The sequence below is a fragment of the Zea mays genome, chromosome 7 (assembly GCF_902167145.1).
Source record: "Zea mays cultivar B73 chromosome 7, Zm-B73-REFERENCE-NAM-5.0, whole genome shotgun sequence".
NCBI lineage: Eukaryota > Viridiplantae > Streptophyta > Magnoliopsida > Poales > Poaceae > Zea > Zea mays.
In genome coordinates this window covers 183,131,164-183,153,087 of record NC_050102.1, presented here as the reverse complement: position 1 = coordinate 183,153,087, position 21,924 = coordinate 183,131,164, and the positions used below count along the sequence as shown (strand labels likewise).

The window sequence follows — 21,924 nt, the reverse complement described above, 5'->3', positions numbered from 1 at the left end:
CGCCATGCACGTAGCATTATTCGTTAGTGCTATTGTTACACGGGTGTTCTAGAAATATACGGATCCCTTTTGTCCAATTATACGGTGTTCTAGAACTCAACAGCATCCTTGTAAGTGTGCTACAACAGTAATTAGGGTAATTTTCATCGGTGTCCGACTCTTATAGATTAAAGAAAACTAAAATTAGCTATTTTTCTTCAATATCCGATGAAAAATATTCCTTCTATTTTAATTTATAATTCGTATCATTTTTTTACCCCAGATTTGACCGGCTCGTCTTATTAAAAAAATCCATAGTGTCGGAGAGGAAATTCTCCGGCTGGGTGGCGGAACGTACCCGCTCTAAAACCTAAGATGATGAGGGGCCTAAACGTTTTGCCTGCTATATGGAATCGGGAAGAACACAAGAACACACAAGGGTTTTAAGTGGTTCGGGCCACCGGAGCGTAATACCTTACTCCATTGTGTGTTGTATTGAGCTTGAGAGCTTGTATAAACTTGTGAGTCTGAGAGTCTAAGTGGATCTCCCTTGTAACGTCGTGTGCCCTCCCTTTTATAGCTCAAGAGGGGCACGTACAAGGGTGCTGAGCCCCGACATGTGGGCCCAGGGGCAAAATAGAAGGATGCTACTAATGCCTGTAACGCCTGGGCGATCTCCAAGCGCTATAATGTCCGTAGTGCATATAGTATTGATATGTTGCCGCTGTTTCCTCTCGGAGTGGCACTTGCCGCGGGGCTAAGCGCCGACCCAGGGTTCCTATCCACATTTGACACGGGAACCCTTGTCTCTGGCTGTGATCACTTCTGCATGTACCTGTATGCAGCTCGGACCCGTGGGAGGTCCGGAAGAGCTTCCGAAGGAAGGCGTGCTTCAGCTTCGTAGACCGGAGATGCGTCCGCCGTTAAAAGTGGGGCCTCGGGCGAGACGGAAGTCCCTCGAGGTCGGCTGCCCTTGGCCGAGGCCAGGCTCGGGCGAAGCGTGATCGAGTCACTCGTATAGACTGATCCCTGACTTAATCACACCCATCAGGCCTCTACAGCTTTATGCTGATGGGGGTTACCAGCTGAGAATTAGGCGTCTTGAGGGTACCCCTAATTATGGTCCCCGACACCGGGGAAACCCTCCGAAAGTTTATCTCCCACTTCACCAAGGTACGAGGTACGATACCTCGTATTTCTGATGCTTCCATCATCACGGCTTTCCGACAGGGAGTACGTGATGAAAAAATATTGGAGAAGTTGGCCACACATGACGTGGAAACTGTCCCCACACTCTTCGCTCTGGCTGACAAATGCGCCAGAGCCGCCGAGGGCCGTGCATCTCCGGTCATGGCGCCGCACCCTGCTGCTTGTCGTAGTCCAGGCTCTCGTCGTCAAAGATGTCCCACCACTTGGCCACGAGCGCCCTGACGTCCTCCCGCTCCATGTTGGGCTCCTTCCCCGTGTACCGCCACGGCTTGGCCCCGGCCGCGCAGTAGTGCACCACCTTGACCTCGTGGAGAGCCACCTTGTCCGGGTGCCTCCACAGCATGGCGAGCACCAGGTTGTAGGTCGGCGGGAGCGGCGCGTACGCGTCGCGGAAGAAGAGGTTGAGGAAGTCCTGCTCCGCGAACGGCGTCGGCGGCGTCGCCGCCAGCGCGTCCAGGAGGGCCCTCGCGGTGCGCAGGCTGGGCTCGTGCACGAACATGCCGGCGTTGAAGTAGAGCGGCGGCGGCTGCGGCGGCAGATCCAGCTCCTGCTCCGGCCACGCCACCCGGTCCGGGCTCTGCTGGCAGTAGCCGATCTTGTACTGCGGCGTGTGGCTCCACGTCTTCTCGCAGAAGCAGTCCATCACGGCGTGGAACTTGCCCTTGTCGAGGTCGAACAGGTGGTCGATGTTCTCGTAGACCTGCATGTCCGCGTCCAGGTACACCATGCGCTCGTACTCCACGAACTGCATGCAGACATATACATGCACGTGATCAATTGCGACGAGACGACGTACCACGACACAAATGAAATAATGGATCGGAACAACGGAAGGAACGCCGACGTGCCTCCTGTTGGGTCTATGCTTCGTCGCCGAAGGTCTTATAGAAAGAAGTGATCCTCGGATGAAGCTGTTTGTATAAGATAGCCGAAGGTTCCTCTTCGTAAAGCTTCGGCATTGCAAACCGACTTAAAGATAGAATGACCTTTTAGTCCATAAAGGTCTGAGTCATTGTTGTAAGTTTTTATAAGGGGCATACTTGTAATTCCTCACAGGCTGCGTCCTGTGCCTATAAATAGTGAACAGTATTCCGTTACTGTTCACGCATTCTGGTATTTGCAATCGCATCTCCCGGAATACAACCTTTGTCAAGGCATAGGTATCATTGTATTTAATGATTCAATATATTAAGTGAATATGATATAATGCATCTGTGAATCATTTATCCATTTTATACCTTTTACTTTGCATTATCTTACAATGTTTATTAAAAGTTTATTACGAAGGTTCAACTTCGTAATAAGATTCTTGTCAACCTTCGTCCAAGACCCATTATCCTCAAAGGAATAATGCTTCACGGACGAAGGACAGTATCATTTAACATTTTATGTTGCCTTGTTCTTAATTCATAGCATTTGAGAACAAGTCCCCAACATTGGCGCCCACCTCCGGTGAACTCACTTCCACTTTTTGAGCTGATGGCTTCGTTCAACGACCAAGCTGCAGCTGCTTCGGACCCGAAGCTGGTGCTCCCGATCACAGGTGGCTCGTCCTCAGAGCCAGCTAACAAGAAACAGAAGAAGGAAGCACAGAGAAGGGTACAGCATGTTGGGGTGCAAGGACCCTTCATCAAGTCAAGATGGTCTCACATTCCTATTACCTTCTCCCAAGAGGACCTTCAGCTCAAAGATTACCCACACAACGATGCCATGGTTATCTCTTGTGTTATCAAAGGATTTCTGGTCCACAATGTCTTGGTTGATACAGACAGTGCAGCTGACATCATTTTTGCTAAGGCCTTCAAACAAATGCAAGAGCCAGAAGATAAGATTCATGATGCTACACATCATCTCTGTGGTTTCGGAGGAAGACAGATCGTAGCACTGGGCAAGATCACCATGTCAGTGACCTTCGGGTTCATCAACAACACTAGAACTGAGCAAGTTGTGTTTGACATTGTTGACATGGAATACCCTTACAATGCAATTATTGGTCGTGGTACTCTCAATGCCTTCGAAGCAATCCTTCATCCTGCCTATCTTTGCATGAAGATACCTTCGGATCAGGGACCCATTGCTATCCATGGAAGTCAGGAAGCTGCAAGAAGAGCCAAAGGAAATTGGACTGACTCAAAAGCAATCCATAACATAGATGGAGCTGAAGCTTGTGAACAGTACAAATTCAGAAGGGAGAAAGCAGCTTCAGCAGATCAGCCGAAGCCTATGCTCTTATGTGAGGACATAGCAGAGCAGAAGGTACTGTTAGGCTCTCAACTATCCGAAGAGCAGGAAAAAACCTTGGTAAGGTTTTTGTTCAATAACAAAGATGTTTTTGCATGGTCAGCCAATGATCTATGCGGAGTTAATAGGGATGTTATTGAGCACTCGCTCAATATCGATCCATCCTTCAGACCCAGAAAGCAAAGGCTTCGGAAAATGTCAGATGATAAGGCCGAAGGTGCTCGCAACGAAGTCAAAAGACTCCTCAGTGCAGGAGTTATTAGAGAGGTGAAGTACCCAGAATGGCTGGCTAACACTGTTATGGTAAAAAAGGCCAATGGCAAGTGGCGAATGTGCATCGATTTTACAGATCTTAACAAGGCTTGTCCGAAGGATGAATTCCCACTTCCAAGGATAGACTCTTTAGTTGATGCAGCAGCTTCGTCAAAGCTCATGAGTCTGTTAGACTGCTATTCAGGCTATCACCAAATTTGGATGAAGAAGGAAGATGAGCCGAAGACTAGCTTCATCACTCCAAGTGGCACATATTGCTATCTTCGGATGCCTGAGGGGCTCAAAAACGCTGGAGGAAGTTTCAGCCGAATGACTGCGAAGGTTCTTCAATCTCAAATAGGCAGAAATGTGCTAACTTATGTTGATGACATCATTGTCAAAAGCACGAAGCAGGAGAATCATATTGCTGATCTGCAGGAGACCTTCGCCAGTTTCAGGCAAGCTGGCTTAAAGTTAAATCCAGAAAAATGTGTCTTCGGAGTGAAGAAGGGGAAATTTCTTGGATGCTTGGTTTCAACAAAGGGAATTGAAGCCAATCCAAGTAAAATTGAAGCTATACTTCGGATGGAGCCACCAACTACAAAGAAGGGGGCTCAAAGATTGACAGGAAGATTGGCATCTCTCAATAGATTCATATCCAGATCAGCAGAGAGAAATTTACCATTCTTCGAAGTGCTGAAGTCGGCCGAAGTCTTTCAATGGGGACCAATCCAGCAGAAGGCTTTCGAAGAACTGAAACAGTATTTGATAGATCTAACAACATTGACTCCACCAATGCCAGGGGCTCCTTTATTATTATATGTGGCAGCTTCGCACTCAGCGGTAAGTGCAGCGCTTGTCCAGGAGAAGCTTGATGGTCAAGTCAAAAGGCAGGTCCCAATATATTTTGTTTCCGAGGTCCTTAGTTTATCAAAGAAAAATTATACAGAGTTGGAGAAGATACTGTATGCTGTCTTGATGGCCTCCAGGAAGCTTCGGCACTATTTCCAAGCTTACAACATAATTGTTCCTTCATCACAACCTCTGAAGGATATTATGAGGAACCGAGAAGCTACTGGAAGAATTGGAAAATGGGCTGCAGAGCTCAATGAATTTTGTATTGAATATGTTCATAGATCTTCGATTCAGTCACAGGCACTGGCAGACTTTATTGCTGATTGGACGCCAGGGGCTCAGGAGGGGGAAACGAATAAAGACAACGAAGCCTGGACAGTGTTTTGTGATGGATCTTGGGGAACCTTCGGAGCAGGAGCGGCTGCTGTGTTGGTTTCACCTTCCAAAGTCAAAACTTGTTATGCGGCAAAGCTTGATTTTAATTGCACAAATAACATTGCTGAGTACGAAGCATTAATCCTAGGTCTTCGGAAGTTAAAAGCAATGGGAATCAGAAGAGCCATACTTAAAACTGATTCCCAGGTTGTTTCGGGTCATATTGACAAAAGTTGCAAGGCTAAGGATCCGAAGCTTGAAAAATATCTGGATATGGTTCGAAGAGTTGAAGCTTCCTTCGAAGGGTTTTCTGTCAAAAATATCCCTCGAGGACAAAATGAGCATGCTGATTTGCTAGCTAAGTCAGCAGCACAGGGGCTGCCTTTACCTTCGGATGTATTTTTCGAAACAATAAAAGCACCTTCGGTGGAACTTCTTGAAAGAGCAGTTCTTAATATATCTCCTGTTTTTAGCGAAGATTGGAGAACCGAGATCATCTCTTACCTTCAGGGTAAATTTCTTTCAGATGACGAAGCTTATAACAAGAGGATAGAAGCAAGAGCTCGTCCATATGTCATGATAGAAGGGGAGTTGTATAAACATGGAGTTTGTGCTCCGCTGCTCAAATGCTTATCCAGAACCGAAGGTATAGAGTTAATGAAAGAAATACATGCAGGCCTGTGTGGATCTCACATCGGATCTAGGCCGTTACTCGGAAAAATTTTCCGTCAAGGGTTTTATTGGCCGAAGGCAGCTTCGGATGCAGCAGAATTGGTTCAAAAGTGCGAAGGTTGTCAGAAATGTGCAAGAGATCAAAAACAACCTTCGTCCTTGACACAGCTCATACAACCCACTTGGCCATTGCAAAGGTGGGGCCTTGACTTGTTAGGTCCGTTACCACCGGCCCAAGGGAACCTGAGATATGTTGTGGTAGCTGTGGAATATTTTTCTAAATGGATTGAGGCGAAGCCTTTAGCCACAATAACTTCGGCTACCGTCCAAAAGTTTTTCTGGCAGAATATTGTTTGTCGTTTCGGGGTGCCAAAGGCTATCACTGTGGACAATGGAACACAGTTTGACTCCGAAGCTTTCAGGGATTTCTGTGACCAAATTGGTACGAAGATCCATTTTGCATCAGTCGGGCACCCGGAGTCAAATGGACTCGTTGAAAGAGCCAACGGCATTATAATGACAGGAATAATGAAGCTAATCTTCAATCAACCTAGAGGAAAATGGCCAGATCAGCTAACCAAAGTGGTGTGGAGCCACAACACGACAACATCAAGGTCTACAGGCTTCACTCCATTCAAGTTGTTATTCGGTGACGAAGCAATAACTCCAGAGGAAGCTAAAGCCGGATCAATAAGGATAGTAGCTTCGGCAGAATCAGATTCCGAAGCTGCTTATTCTATAGAAAAAGATGCTTTAGAAGGGATCAGACTGCAAGCCGTGGAGAATATTAATAAATATCAAGCTGAAACAGTCAAATGGCGGGATAGAAAGGTTCGGCTAAAAAATATTGAGCCAGGGCACTTGGTGCTTCGGAGGGTGGCCAACCCGGAAACAGTGGGCAAATTGCAGTTGAAATGGGACAGGCCTTTCTTAGTAGCATCTTCGTCAAGGTCCGGTTCATACAGATTGAAAGATATGGACGGCAATGACATTCCTAGATCTTGGAATGCGGATGAGCTTCGGCGATATTATGTATAATTCGATGTAATTTTTCATATTTTTTATTTTTTCTTTCATGGCACCCTTTTCCTTTCCAAAGGGGGAGAAAGGTTTTTAATGGGGCCAGCATATGTAATTTCCTTTTTTAGTCTTATAAGAGCAAAAACCCCCAAAGAATGTAAATGTAAAAGCTGAGAGTGCACCATCGAGTGCCCAAGAAGTAAAGGCGAAGAAGCTCCAAAGACGTTCCTAAGGGAATGCAGAGCTTACAGCGAAAAGTCAACGCTGATTCCGCCAGAAGTAAAGGCGAAGAAGCTCCAAAGACGTTCCTAAGGGAATGCAGAGCTTACAGCGAAAAGTCAACGCTGATTCCGCCAGAAGTAAAGGCGAAGAAGCTCCAAAGTCGTTCCTAAGGGAATGCAGAGCTGAGGTGTGATTGTTTTTAAGAAAATAATGGCTATGAATATGGCTTCGGATACGTGTTTGGCCATTCATTTGCACATCACATTACATCATAGCATTTGCATTCATAAACATCCATCTAGGCATATGTAGGATAATCATCTTCATCGCATAAAATGGTTGCTTCGGCAAGAAGAGAAAAAAGAAAGGGAAAAAAGAGCTTCGTGCACAAAGAAGAAGGGAAAATGTTGTTTTCCATGAAGGAGAGCTTCGGAAAAAAGAAAATGTTGTCTTTTATGCTTCGTTGCGTACGAAAAGAAGGGAAGGTGTTTTTTCGCCTTCGGCTCAAAAAAGGAAATTTCGTCCACATCAAAGCATTTCTCATACATCAGTGAAAGGTTAAGGATATATTACAAGGTATGATCAGCATACATTAAAAACAAGTTTTGTTTACATTCACAAAAGTTATCTCAAAAGTTTTTCAAGTACTGTCTGTAGTCTACTATCTAAATCTCCAAGGAGCTTCGGCTTCGGCATTATTTTTGGTCATCAGCTTCGGCTTCGTCATCCTACATGAATAAGGTCGTTGGAAGTCAAAACCAAGTTTACAGAAAAAGGTAAGCACAAGGTATGATTTCTTACTGGATCAAGGTGGCTACGAGCTTCGTCTCCAGCTTTCTCTCGACCACCTTTTGTCCATATCATTTTTACAAATCGATTCGAGATGCTTCGGGCGAGATCAGGGAGGTCATCCAGGATTGATGGTGACAAAGTGAAATTTGGTCTGTTGACAATTTTCCCATGATCACAGCCAGTCTTCAGGAAGGCTGCAGCAGTCCCTCGAGAAGCCACCCAGGCACAGAAGTCGCCATGCCCAGCTATGACTTCGTCGAGCTCGTCAATCTCCCCCTCAATGTGTTCGAAGGTTTTTGGTAGATCTTCAGCTGAGGGGGTAAATTTTTCGCTGCTGGCTCTGAAAGGGAATTAGGCTTACACCTAGTTCCTAAATAATTTTGGTGGTTGAATTGCCCAACACAAATATTGGACTGACTAGTTTGCTCTAGTGTATAAGATATACAGGTGTAAAAGGTTCACATCTAGCCAATAAAAAGATCAAGTGTTGGATTCAATAAAGGAGCAAAGGGGCAACCGAGGGCACCCCTGGTCTGGCGCACCGGACTGTCCGGTGTGCCACCGGACAGTGAACAGTACCTGTCCGGTGCACCAGGGAACTCAGACTCAAACTCTTCGCCCTCGGGAATTCTCGGAAGCCGGCGCGCTATAATTCACCGGACTGTCCGGTGTGCACCGGACATGTCCGGTGCTCCAAGGAAGCTCGGCCTCCTGAACTCGCCAGCCTCGGGTTCGCGCGGCAGCCGCTCCGCTATAATTCACCGGACTGTCCGGTGTGCACCGGACTGTCCGGTGTGCCAGCGGAGCAACGGCTCCCTGCGGCGCCAACGGCTCTCTGCGGTGCATTAAATGTGCGCGCAGCGCGCGCAGAAGGCAGAATCGCCCATGCCGGTGCACCGGACATCAAACAGTACATGTCCGGTGTGCACCGGACACCCAGGCGGGCCCACAAGTCAGAAGCTCCAACGGCTAGAATCCAACGGCAGTGATGACGTGGCAGGGGCACCGGACTGTCCGGTGTGCACCGGACTGTCCGGTGCGCCATCGAGCAGACGCCTCCAGCCAACGGTCACTTTTGGTGGTTGGGGCTATAAATACCCCAACCACCCCACATTCATTGCCATCCAAGTTTTCCACTTCTCAACCACTACAAGAGCTCTAGGCATTCAATTCTAGACACATTCAAAGAGATCAAATCCTCTCCAATTCCACACAAAACCCTAGTGACTGGAGAGAGTGATTTGCCGTGTTCATTTGAGCTCTTGCGCTTGGATTGCTTCTTTTCTTTCTCACTTGTTCTTGTGATCAAAACTCCATTGTAATCAAGGCAAGAGGCACCAATTGTGTGGTGGCCCTTGCGGGGAAGTTTTGTTCCCGGCTTTGATTAGAGAAGAGAAGCTCACTCGGTCCGAGGGACCGTTTGAGAGAGGGAAGGGTTGAAAGAGACCCGGCCTTTGTGGCCTCCTCAACGGGGAGTAGGTTTGCAAGAACCGAACCTCGGTAAAACAAATCTCCGTGTCTATCTTGCTTATTCGCTTGGGATTTGTTTTGCGCCCTCTCTCGCGGACTCGTTTATATTTCTAACGCTAACCCGGCTTGTAGTTGTGTTTATATTTATAAATTTCAGTTTCGCCCTATTCACCCCCCCTCTAGGCGACTATCAATTGGTATCAGAGCCCGGTGCTTCATTAGAGCCTAACCGCTCGAAGTGATGTCGGGAGATCACGCCAAGAAGGAGATGGAGACCGGCGAAAAGCCCACTACAAGCTACGGGAGCACTTCATCGGAAGAGTCCCGCACCAAAAGGAGGGAGAAGAAGAAGAGCTCCTCCAACAAAGGGAAGGAGAAGAAATCTTCTTCTCACCACAAAGAGAAGAAGGAAAAATCTTCTTCCCACAAGCCGCATCGGAAAGGCGACAAGCACAAGAGGATGAGGAAGGTGGTCTACTACGAGACCGACACTTCATCAACATCGACCTCCGACTCCGATGCGCCCTCCGTCACTTCTAAGCGCCAAGAGCGCAAGAAGTATAGTAAGATCCCTCTACGCTACCCTCGCATTTCCAAACATACACCTTTACTTTCCGTCCCACTAGGCAAACCACCAACTTTTGATGGTGAAGATTACGCTAGGTGGAGCGATTTAATGCGATTTCATCTAATCTCGCTCCACAAAAGCATATGGGATGTTGTTGAGTTTGGTGCGCAGGTACCATCCATAGGGGATGAAAACTATGATGAGGATGAGGTGGCCCAAATCGAGCACTTCAACTCTCAAGCCACAACCATACTCCTTGCCTCTCTAAGCAAGGAAGAATACAACAAAGTGCAAGGGTTGAAAAATGCAAAGGAGATTTGGGATGTGCTCAAAACTGCGCACGAGGGAGATGAGCTCACCAAGATCACCAAGCGGGAAACGATCGAGGGGGAGCTCGGTCGGTTCCGGCTTCAAAAAGGGGAGGAGCCACAACACATGTACAACCGGCTCAAGACCTTGGTGAACCAAGTGCGCAACCTCGGGAGCAAGAAGTGGGATGACCACGAAGTGGTAAATGTTATTTTAAGATCTCTCATTTTTCTTAATCCCACTCAAGTTCAATTGATTCGTGGTAATCCTAGATATACTAAAATGACCCCCGAGGAAGTTATCGGGCATTTTGTAAGTTTTGAGTGCATGATAGAAGGCTCGAGGAAAATCAACGAGCTTGGCGACTCATCCGAAGCCCAACCCGTTGCATTCAAGGCAACGGAGGAGAAGAAGGAGGAGGCTACACCAAGTCGACAACCAATCGACGCCTCCAAGCTCGACAATGAGGAAATGGCGCTCGTCATCAAGAGCTTCCGCCAAATCCTCAAACAAAGGAGGGGGAAAGACTACAAGTCCCGCTCCAAGAAAGTTTGCTACAAGTGTGGTAAGCCCGGTCATTTTATTGCTAAATGTCCGATATCTAGTGACAGTGACCGAGGTGACGACAAGAAGGGGAGACGAAAGGAAAAGAAGAGGTATTACAAGAAGAAGGGCGGCGATGCCCATGTTTGTCGCGAGTGGGACTCCGACGAGAGCTCAAGCGACTCCTCCGACGACGAGGACGCCGCCAACATCGCCGTCACCAAGGGACTCCTCTTCCCCAACGTCGGCCACAAGTGCCTCATGGCAAAGGACGGCAAAAAGAAGGTTAAATCTAAATCCTCCACTAAATATGAATCTTCTAGTGACGACAATGCTAGTGATGAGGAAGATAATTTGCGTTCCCTTTTTGCCAACCTTAACATAGCTCAAAAAGAAAAATTGAATGAATTGGTTAGTGCTATTCATGAAAAGGACGACCTTTTGGATTCCCAAGAGGATTGTCTAATTAAAGAAAACAAAAAACATGTTAAGGTTAAAAAGGCTTATGCTCTAGAAGTAGAAAAATGTGAAAAATTATCTAGTGAGCTAAGCACTTGCCGTGAAATAATTGACAACCTTAGGAATGAAAATGCTATTTTAAATGCTAAGGTTGATTCTCATGTTTGTGATGTTTCAATTTCCACTCCTAGAGATAATAATGATAATTTGCTTGCTAGGATTGAAGAATTGAACATTTCTCTTGCTAGCCTTAGAGTAGAAAATGAAAAGTTGATTACTAAGGCTAAAGAACTAGATGTTTGCAATGTTACCATTTCCGACCTTAGAACTAAGAATGATATCTTGCATGCTAAGGTTGTAGAATTAAAATCTTGCAAACCCTCTACATCTACCATTGAGCATGTTTCCATTTGTACTAGATGTAGAGATGTTGATATTAATGCTATTCATGATCACATGGTTTTAATTAAGCAACAAAATGATCATATAGCTAAACTAGATGCTAAAATTGCCGAGCACAACTTAGAAAATGAGAAATTTAAATTTGCTCGTAGCATGCTTTATAATGGGAGACGCCCTCGCATCAAGGATGGCATTGGCTTCCAAAGGGGAGACAATGTCAAACTTAATGCCCCTCCTAAGAACTTGTCTAACTTTGTTAAGGGCAAAGCTCCCATGCCTCAGGATAACGAGGGTTACATTTTATACCCTGCCGGCTATCCTGAGAGCAAAATTAGGAAGATTCATTCTAGGAAGTCTCACTCTGGCCCTAATCATGCTTTTATGTATAAGGGTGAGACATCTAGTTCTAGGCAACCAACCCATGCTAAGTTGCCTAAGAAGAAAATTCCTAATGCATCAAATGAACATAGCATTTCATTTAAAACTTTTGATGCATCTTATGTGCTTACTAGCAAATCCGGCAAGGTAGTTGCCAAATTTGTTGGGGGCAAACACAAGGGCTCCAAGACTTGTGTTTGGGTACCCAAAGTTCTTGTTTCTAATGCCAAAGGACCCAAAACCGTTTGGGTACCTAAAGTCAAGAACTAAATTTGTTTTGTAGGTTTATGCATCCGGGGGCTCAAGTTGGATACTCGACAGCGGGTGCACAAACCACATGACCGGGGAGAAAAGGATGTTCTCCTCATATGAGAAAAACCAAGATCCCCAACGAGCTATCACATTCGGGGATGGAAATCAAGGTTTGGTCAAAGGACTTGGTAAAATTGCTATATCTCCTGACCATTCTATTTCAAATGTTTTTCTTGTTGATTCCTTAGATTACAACTTGCTTTCTGTTTCACAATTATGTCAAATGGGCTACAACTGTCTTTTTACTGATATAGGTGTCACTGTCTTTAGAAGAAGTGATGATTCAATAGCATTTAAGGGTGTGTTAGAGGGTCAGCTATACTTGGTAGATTTTGATAGAGCTGAACTCGACACTTGCTTAATTGCTAAGACTAACATGGGTTGGCTCTGGCATCGCCGACTAGCTCATGTTGGGATGAAGAATCTTCATAAGCTTCTAAAGGGTGAACACATTTTAGGACTAACCAATGTTCATTTTGAGAAAGACAGGATTTGTAGCGCATGTCAGGCAGGAAAGCAAGTTGGAGTCCATCATCCACACAAGAACATTATGACGACCGACAGGCCGCTTGAGCTACTCCACATGGATCTATTCGGCCCGATTGCTTACATAAGCATCGGCGGGAGTAAGTATTGTCTTGTTATTGTGGATGATTATTCTCGCTTCACTTGGGTATTCTTTTTACAGGAAAAATCTCAAACCCAAGAGACCTTAAAGGGATTCTTGAGACGAGCTCAAAATGAGTTCGGCTTAAGGATCAAGAAAATAAGAAGCGACAACGGGACGGAGTTCAAGAACTCTCAAATTGAAGGCTTCCTTGAGGAGGAGGGCATCAAGCATGAGTTCTCCTCTCCCTACACGCCACAACAAAATGGTGTAGTGGAGAGGAAGAATCGAACTCTATTGGACATGGCAAGAACCATGCTTGATGAGTACAAGACACCGGACCGGTTTTGGGCCGAAGCGGTCAACACCGCCTGCTACGCCATCAACCGGTTATATCTTCACCGAATCCTCAAGAAGACATCATATGAACTCCTAACCGGTAAAAAGCCCAACATTTCATATTTTAGAGTTTTTGGTAGCAAATGCTTCATTCTTATTAAAAGAGGTAGAAAATCTAAATTTGCTCCTAAAACTGTAGAAGGCTTTTTACTTGGTTATGACTCAAACACAAGGGCATATAGGGTCTTTAACAAGTCCACTGGACTAGTTGAAGTCTCATGTGACGTTGTGTTTGATGAAACTAACGGCTCTCAAGTAGAGCAAGTTGATCTTGATGAGATAGGTGAAGAACAGGCTCCATGCATCGCGCTAAGGAACATGTCCATCGGGGATGTGTGTCCTAAGGAATCCGAAGAGCCTCCAAGTACACAAGATCAACCATCCTCCTCCACGCAAGCATCTCCACCAACTCAAAATGAGGATGAGGCTCAAGTTGATGAAGGGCAAAATCAAGAAGATGAGCCACCTCAAGATGACGGCAATGATCAAGGGGGAGATGCAAATGATCAAGAAAAGGAGGATGAGGAAGAACCAAGACCGCCACACCCAAGAGTCCACCAAGCAATCCAACGAGATCACCCCGTCGACACCATCCTCGGCGACATTCATAAGGGGGTAACTACTCGATCTCGGGTTGCACATTTTTGTGAACATTACTCGTTTGTTTCCTCTATTGAGCCACACAGGGTAGAGGAAGCTCTCCAAGATTCGGATTGGGTGGTGGCGATGCAAGAGGAGCTCAACAATTTCACGAGGAATGAGGTCTGGCATTTAGTTCCACGTCCTAACCAAAATGTTGTAGGAACCAAATGGGTCTTCCGCAACAAGCAAGATGAGCATGGTGTGGTGACAAGGAACAAAGCTCGACTCGTAGCCAAAGGGTATTCACAAGTCGAAGGTTTGGATTTCGGTGAAACCTATGCACCCGTAGCTAGGCTTGAGTCAATTCGCATATTATTGGCCTATGCTACTTACCATGGCTTTAAGCTCTATCAAATGGACGTGAAAAGTGCCTTCCTCAATGGACCGATCAAGGAAGAGGTCTATGTTGAGCAACCTCCCGGCTTTGAAGACAGTGAGTATCCTAATCATGTCTATAGGCTCTCTAAGGCGCTTTATGGGCTCAAGCAAGCCCCAAGAGCATGGTATGAATGCCTTAGAGATTTCCTTATTGCTAATGGCTTCAAAGTCGGCAAGGCCGATCCTACACTCTTTACTAAAACTCTTGAAAATGACTTGTTTGTATGCCAAATTTATGTTGATGATATTATATTTGGGTCTACTAACGAGTCTACATGTGAAGAGTTTAGTAGGATCATGACACAGAAATTCGAGATGTCGATGATGGGGGAGTTGAAGTATTTTCTAGGATTCCAAGTCAAGCAACTCCAAGAGGGCACCTTCATTTGCCAAACGAAGTACACTCAAGACATTCTTGCTAAGTTTGGGATGAAGGATGCCAAACCCATCAAGACACCCATGGGAACTAATGGGCATCTCGACCTCGACACGGGAGGTAAGTCCGTGGATCAAAAGGTATACCGGTCGATGATTGGTTCATTGCTTTATTTATGTGCATCTCGACCGGACATTATGCTTTCCGTTTGCATGTGTGCAAGATTCCAATCCGACCCTAAGGAATCACACCTTACGGCCGTAAAACGAATCTTGAGATATTTGGCTTATACACCTAAGTTTGGGCTTTGGTACCCTCGGGGATCCACATTTGATTTGATTGGTTATTCGGATGCCGATTGGGCGGGGTGCAAAATTAATAGGAAGAGCACATCAGGGACTTGCCAGTTCTTGGGAAGATCCTTGGTGTCTTGGGCTTCAAAGAAGCAAAATTCGGTCGCTCTTTCCACCGCTGAAGCCGAGTACATTGCCGCAGGACATTGTTGCGCGCAATTGCTTTGGATGAGGCAAACCCTGCGAGACTACGGTTACAAATTAACCAAAGTCCCTTTACTATGTGATAATGAGAGTGCAATCAAAATGGCCGACAATCCCGTCGAGCATAGCCGCACTAAGCACATAGCCATTCGGTATCATTTTCTTAGGGATCACCAACAAAAGGGGGATATCGAGATTTCTTACATTAATACTAAAGATCAATTAGCCGATATCTTTACCAAGCCACTTGATGAACAATCTTTTACCAGACTTAGGCATGAGCTCAATATTCTTGATTCTAGAAATTTCTTTTGCTAAGCTTGCACACATAGCTCTTTTGAATACCTTTGATCATATCTCTTTTATATGCTATGACTAATGAGTTTTCAAGTTTATTTCAAACCAAGTCATAGGTATATTGAAAGGGAATTGGAGTCTTCGGCGAAGACAAAGGCTTCCACTCCGTAACTCATACTTCGCCAACACTCCGAGCAACTCTCTCTTCTTTGGGGGAGAAATGAGCATCAAAGAAAAGGACTTCATCCCTGGGGAAGAGAGCAAAAGCTCAAAAGCTTCGCTTTTTGGTATAATCTTAACTCATTTATTTTATGACCAAAGGGGAAGATAGCACTTAGAGGGCTCTAATGATTCCGTTTTTGGCGATTCATGCCAAAAAGGGGGAGAAATGAGCCCAAAGCAAAAGGACCGCGCACCACCACCACCAAATTCAAAAACTTAGTGCTTTCCAAAAGTCTTTATCATTTGGTATCCTATTGTGTTCAAAAGGGGGAGAAAGTAGTATTTCAAAAATGGTATATCAAAACCCTCTTGAACACTAAGAGGTGGATCTCTTTTAGGGGGAGTTTTGTTTAGTCAAAGGAAAAGCATTTGAAATAGGGGGAGACAATTTCAAATCTTGAAAATGCTTTGCAAACTCTTATTCATGTACCTTTGACTATTTGCAAAAGATCTTTGAAATGGATTTACAAAAAGAATTTGCAAAAACAAAACATGTGGTGCAAACGTGGTCCAAAATGTTATATAAGAAAGAAACATTCCTTGCATATCTTGTAAGTAGTTATATTGGCTCAATTCCAAGTAACCTTTGCACTTACATCATGTAAACTAGTTCAATTATGCACTTCTATATTTGCTTTGGTTTGTGTTGGCATCAATCACCAAAAAGGGGGAGATTGAAAGGGAATTAGGCTTACACCTAGTTCCTAAATAATTTTGGTGGTTGAATTGCCCAACACAAATATTGGACTGACTAGTTTGCTCTAGTGTATAAGATATACAGGTGTAAAAGGTTCACATCTAGCCAATAAAAAGATCAAGTGTTGGATTCAATAAAGGAGCAAAGGGGCAACCGAGGGCACCCCTGGTCTGGCGCACCGGACTGTCCGGTGTGCCACCGGACAGTGAACAGTACCTGTCCGGTGCACCAGGGAACTCAGACTCAAACTCTTCGCCCTCGGGAATTCTCGGAAGCCGGCGCGCTATAATTCACCGGACTGTCCGGTGTGCACCGGACATGTCCGGTGCTCCAAGGAAGCTCGGCCTCCTGAACTCGCCAGCCTCGGGTTCGCGCGGCAGCCGCTCCGCTATAATTCACCGGACTGTCCGGTGTGCACCGGACTGTCCGGTGTGCCAGCGGAGCAACGGCTCCCTGCGGCGCCAACGGCTCTCTGCGGTGCATTAAATGCGCGCGCAGCGCGCGCAGAAGGCAGAATCGCCCATGCCGGTGCACCGGACATCAAACAGTACATGTCCGGTGTGCACCGGACACCCAGGCGGGCCCACAAGTCAGAAGCTCCAACGGCTAGAATCCAACGGCAGTGATGACGTGGCAGGGGCACCGGACTGTCCGGTGTGCACCGGACTGTCCGGTGCGCCATCGAGCAGACGCCTCCAGCCAACGGTCACTTTTGGTGGTTGGGGCTATAAATACCCCAACCACCCCACATTCATTGCCATCCAAGTTTTCCACTTCTCAACCACTACAAGAGCTCTAGGCATTCAATTCTAGACACATTCAAAGAGATCAAATCCTCTCCAATTCCACACAAAACCCTAGTGACTGGAGAGAGTGATTTGCCGTGTTCATTTGAGCTCTTGCGCTTGGATTGCTTCTTTTCTTTCTCACTTGTTCTTGTGATCAAAACTCCATTGTAATCAAGGCAAGAGGCACCAATTGTGTGGTGGCCCTTGCGGGGAAGTTTTGTTCCCGGCTTTGATTAGAGAAGAGAAGCTCACTCGGTCCGAGGGACCGTTTGAGAGAGGGAAGGGTTGAAAGAGACCCGGCCTTTGTGGCCTCCTCAACGGGGAGTAGGTTTGCAAGAACCGAACCTCGGTAAAACAAATCTCCGTGTCTATCTTGCTTATTCGCTTGGGATTTGTTTTGCGCCCTCTCTCGCGGACTCGTTTATATTTCTAACGCTAACCCGGCTTGTAGTTGTGTTTATATTTATAAATTTCAGTTTCGCCCTATTCACCCCCCCTCTAGGCGACTATCAGGCTCCAACTGAGTGAAAAATCTTTCCTAGTCGTTGAATGCACTTGTTGCTAAATTCCAGGCATTTTTCTTGAAGATTTGTCAGTAGTTTTCTCAAATCCGAGTTTTGCTGAGCTTCGGCTTCAAGTTTTGCATTGAGATCTTGTTTTTCTTGTTCGAACTGCTCAGACTGGCGGAGAAGCTTCGTGTTCAGTTCTGATATTTTTGCTTCAGCTTCCGCCAGTAAACCTTCGGCTGCCTGGAGCTCAAAGTTCTTTTTCTCAAAAGCATCTGATTGCTCCTTTATTTTGTTTTCCAAATTTCCAATTATAACTTCATGCTTTTTATCTTCAAGATCTTGCTGCATTTGCAAGGCTTTGCTCAATAGCATACTCTACACAAACACAAAACACAACCTTCGTCAGATATGCTTTTATTAGAAGCAATAAAAGTTAAGGGACAAGTCATTTACCTTGAAGTTGGAGTAAAATAAACTACCAACGACATGTTGTCGTCGGTAGCGGCTGATGTCCGATTCTAGCTTCGGGAATCCAATACTCTTGGACAAGGTACTGATAACTTTGGCCCCTGTTTGGTCTCGAATACACTCTAATTTCTCATCATCAACGCCTCCAAAGAGGAGTGCCCCGGGTTTGTATCCACAGGATTGGGCATACTCTTTAAGCTCTTCTATTTCAGCTTTTGTTAGATGTTCTCCAATTAAGTTTTGGAACGCGAAGGCTTCGTTTTCTGAAGCTTCATCAGCAATTTCTTTTCCTTTCTTTGACGCTGCGGTCACGGCCTCTTCGGCAGCAGTGGTAGCTTCTTCTGCAGCCATGTCTAGTAGCATTTGGTCAATATGTTCAATTGTGCTCTCCAAATTCAAATCTTCAGCTGAGGTAACTTCGGCGGTTGCGGCCTCCGAAGGTGCAATTTCAATATCTGCCCCCTCTGCTGCTGCTCGTGTTTTTTGGGCCGAAGCTCTTGGCGGCGTTTTGTCAATTACCTCTGTCACGGTAATGATTCTTTGTTTCTTTGCCTTGATTGTTTTCCTCGATTTCTCGGGCTCCTTGTCCTTCTGAAAAAACTTTGTCAGTTGAGGACCCAGTGGACTTAGCTTCGCAGGTAAGGATTCAGTCATTACCTTCAGAATTTCCTCAACAACGGCAGCAGAAGGTGATGCGGGGGTTTCTTCTGCTTCGGATATTTGTTGCTTCGGAGAAGAAGCTTTCTTTTTCTTTGAAATTTTCTTCTTTATTGGCTCTTTTTCAACTTCATCTAAGGCTTCAGTTGCCCTTTTCCTTTTTTGGCCTCCGGCACCTTTGTTCAGATCTTCGTAGTCTGGGTATTCGAAACCCAAGGCGTCCAACACTCGATTTAGCCTTCGTTTTGGACGGGTGCCGAAGGCTGCGGTCATCAATTGATCTTCTTTTTTTGAATAATTGCCAAGTATCTCGTTGCACATCACTTCAATCGTATCCAGCCACTCTTGGCAAGGAGTTTTAAAGTATTTTTTAAATTTGAAGTAGTAAGGCAAACGTACAAGTTCACCTTTTTTCTTCTCCCCCTTCAGCTTCGGCATTTCCCACTCTTTTACACTAGGAAAAACCTTGAAAGCCAAGAATTCTTGGACCAGGTCCCTTGTACTGATGTTCTCTGCAATAATTTTGAATTCATACATTGCTTTTTGAGTTGGACCCTCTGGTAACATGTGGCACTGGGGGCGAGTTTCTCCGAAGGTCAGTTCCAGTGGACTTTGCACAAGCTTTTCTTTATTATCATCAACCTTAACATAGAACCATTCTGATTTCCACCCTGCCGCCCATTTGCTTCGGTAGCTGATCACAGGATACTTCGTAGTTTTCCGGTAAGCAAAATTATAGCAACCAAAATTCTCATGTAATCCATCCTTTCTAGCCTTTGTCTGATAGTGCAGTTCGTGAACTCGGCAAAAGCTGTCAGCAAACGGTTCCACCGCCTGGCTACGGAGTGCCCAGATGTAAACACTAAGCCTAACGATAGCGTTAGGGGTTAGCTGGTGAAAATAAATTCCGAAATTCTTCAGTATCTCTGCAATAATCCCATGAAGGGGGAATCTTAATCCAGCCTTTAGGAAGCTTTTAAAGATAACAATTTCATCTTTTTCCGGCTTTGGGGTAGTCTCTTCTCCCCCGAAGCGTAATAGCTTCTTTTGATTTTCAGTAAAATAGCCTGACTTTACCATCTTGGACAGATCAGCCTTCGAAACAATAGATTTCCCGAAGTCCAAATGGCTGGGTTTGCTTGGTGTGGCAAGGTGATAATCATCTTCGGGGTCAGTTTCCTCAGCATCTTCTCCTTCTGCTTCAGCGATTGCTTGTTCTGCATCATCAATAGGAATCTTTTCCGAAGTCACTAACCCGGATCGTTGCATGGCTTCGGAGATAGGGACAGTCTCCGAAGCTTCCGTTTCGTCCCCCTCACGTTCAACCCTGGCGGTAGAGCGGACTCTGGCCATTTAACTATGAACTTGTGAAACTTTAATACTTTTCTCCTCCGAAGCAGGCTTTAAGATGGAGCTTCGTTCGATTCTGACAAACAAGCTTCGGCGACGGTTAAAAATTTTGGCAGCAAAACAGTGCAAATAGCAGTAAATGTTGTGGTAACTTCACACCTACTCGTCTGTTTATATAGTGTCGCAGGTAAGAAGGCGAAGCGCCAGAAGTTTTACACCAGGCGGACTACCGCTCACACTCGCTGTACGGTGGACCGCAGAGACCGAACAGTAACTCTGCAAGGTGGGGCCGCTACGCGCAGGGAAATTGAATCGTTTCTCGACAACGAGCTCAGGGAAGGTGTTTTTGAGACCTTCGGCGCTCCGAAGCTTAAGAAACTTTTTTCACGGATCAAGCTCGTTACGAAAAACGACCTAGCACCGCGAAAGGGGCTACTGTTGGGTCTATGCTTCGTCGCCGAAGGTCTTATAGAAAGAAGTGATCCTCGGATGAAGCTGTTTGTATAAGATAGCCGAAAGTTCCTCTTCGTAAAGCTTCGGCATTGCAAACCGACTTAAAGATAGAATGACCTTTTAGTTCATAAAGGTCTGAGTCATTGTTGTAAGTTTTTATAAGGGGCATACTTGTAATTCCTCACAGGCTGCGTCCTGTGCCTATAAATAGTGAACAGTATTCCGTTACTGTTCACGCATTCTGGTATTTGCAATCGCATCTCCCGAAATACAACCTTTGTCAAGGCATAGGTATCATTGTATTTAATGATTCAATATATTAAGTGAATATGATATAATGCATCTGTGAATCATTTATCTATTTTATACCTTTTACTTTGCATTATCTTACAATGTTTATTAAAAGTTTATTACGAAGGTTCAACTTCGTAATAAGATTCTTGTCAACCTTCGTCCAAGACCCATTATCCTCAAAGGAATAATGCTTCACGGACGAAGGACAGTATCATTTAACATTTTATGTTGCCTTGTTCTTAATTCATAGCATTTGAGAACAAGTCCCCAACACCTCCCATATCCGGAGCTTGGAGTAGTTGATGACGTAGTAGGCCATGGCGAACTGCGTCTGGCTCTGGGGCGGGTACACGGGCTGGACCTCGCGGACGACGCAGCCCTGGTCGCGGAGACTGCGGCGGTGCTCCTCGGGCACGTCGGGGAGCACGGCGACCACCAGCGGGTAGGCGGCGCGCACGCGGCGCAGGCCCTTGGCCAGCCCCACCACGCCCTTCCAGTAGTCGCCGTCGCCCGCCAGGAAGGTGACGTACGCCTGCTTGGGCGCCACGGCTTCCGCCGCCTGCTGCTGCTGCTGCTGCTTTCTCAACGCCGGGCCCATTGTGTTAATCTCGTCCTCGTCGCTGGCTAGGCCTAGCTAGCTAGCTCTCAGTAGTACGCTTGTGTGTGTGTGGCTGCCTGCTTGGTGTATGGTGTTGGACTGTTGGTGGTCGATGGATGGAGAAATGGCGACGAGGGCGCCCGTGCTCTTTTATAGGCAGCGGCCGTTGGGGTCGGGTCGGTCTGGCGCGTGGTATCGTAGACGTACGCGTGGCGGTGCCGCTGATCGATCGGACGGCTGGAGTCAGAGGGACGGAAGCGCGGGAAGGCCACCACGGAGATCAGAATATCAGATACCGTCAATAGTCCATATATTATTCCCTGCATTCGGGGATTTAATTTAATTATTCCAAATGAGTCGCTTTTAACCTTTTTATTTATTAGGGTACTGTAGTAGGCGATTTCTGCGAGACGACGGTATGCACACGAAGCTAAGGGAAGAAAATATCTGGATATATTTTATGTTTTAAAGATAATTAGAAACTAAATACTACTATGAGAATAATGTAGTACATACTAGATTCTTGCTCCAACGGATTTTCATTACTTTATTGTTTATATCGATTGATTGATCAGATTCCATTCTTTTGTCGTCTCTCTTCCTGATTAACTTATTACGGATATTTCGGTACGTA

The 21,924-nt window shown here is 45.8% G+C and overlaps 1 protein-coding gene across 1 annotated transcript; it reads right to left on the bottom strand.

Moving 5' to 3' along the window:
• Window positions 1-1,327: 1,327 nt before the first annotated feature.
• Window positions 1,328-21,387, bottom strand: LOC103634440 (galactinol synthase 2). The gene is made up of 2 exons (XM_008655962.2): window positions 20,967-21,387; window positions 1,328-1,933 (listed from the first exon to the last, which is right to left on the bottom strand). Exons 1-2 carry the CDS (start codon window positions 21,288-21,290, stop codon window positions 1,328-1,330), a joined length of 930 nt encoding a protein of 309 aa, XP_008654184.1. The 5' UTR covers window positions 21,291-21,387.
• Between the last annotated feature and the right edge of the window lie 537 nt (window positions 21,388-21,924).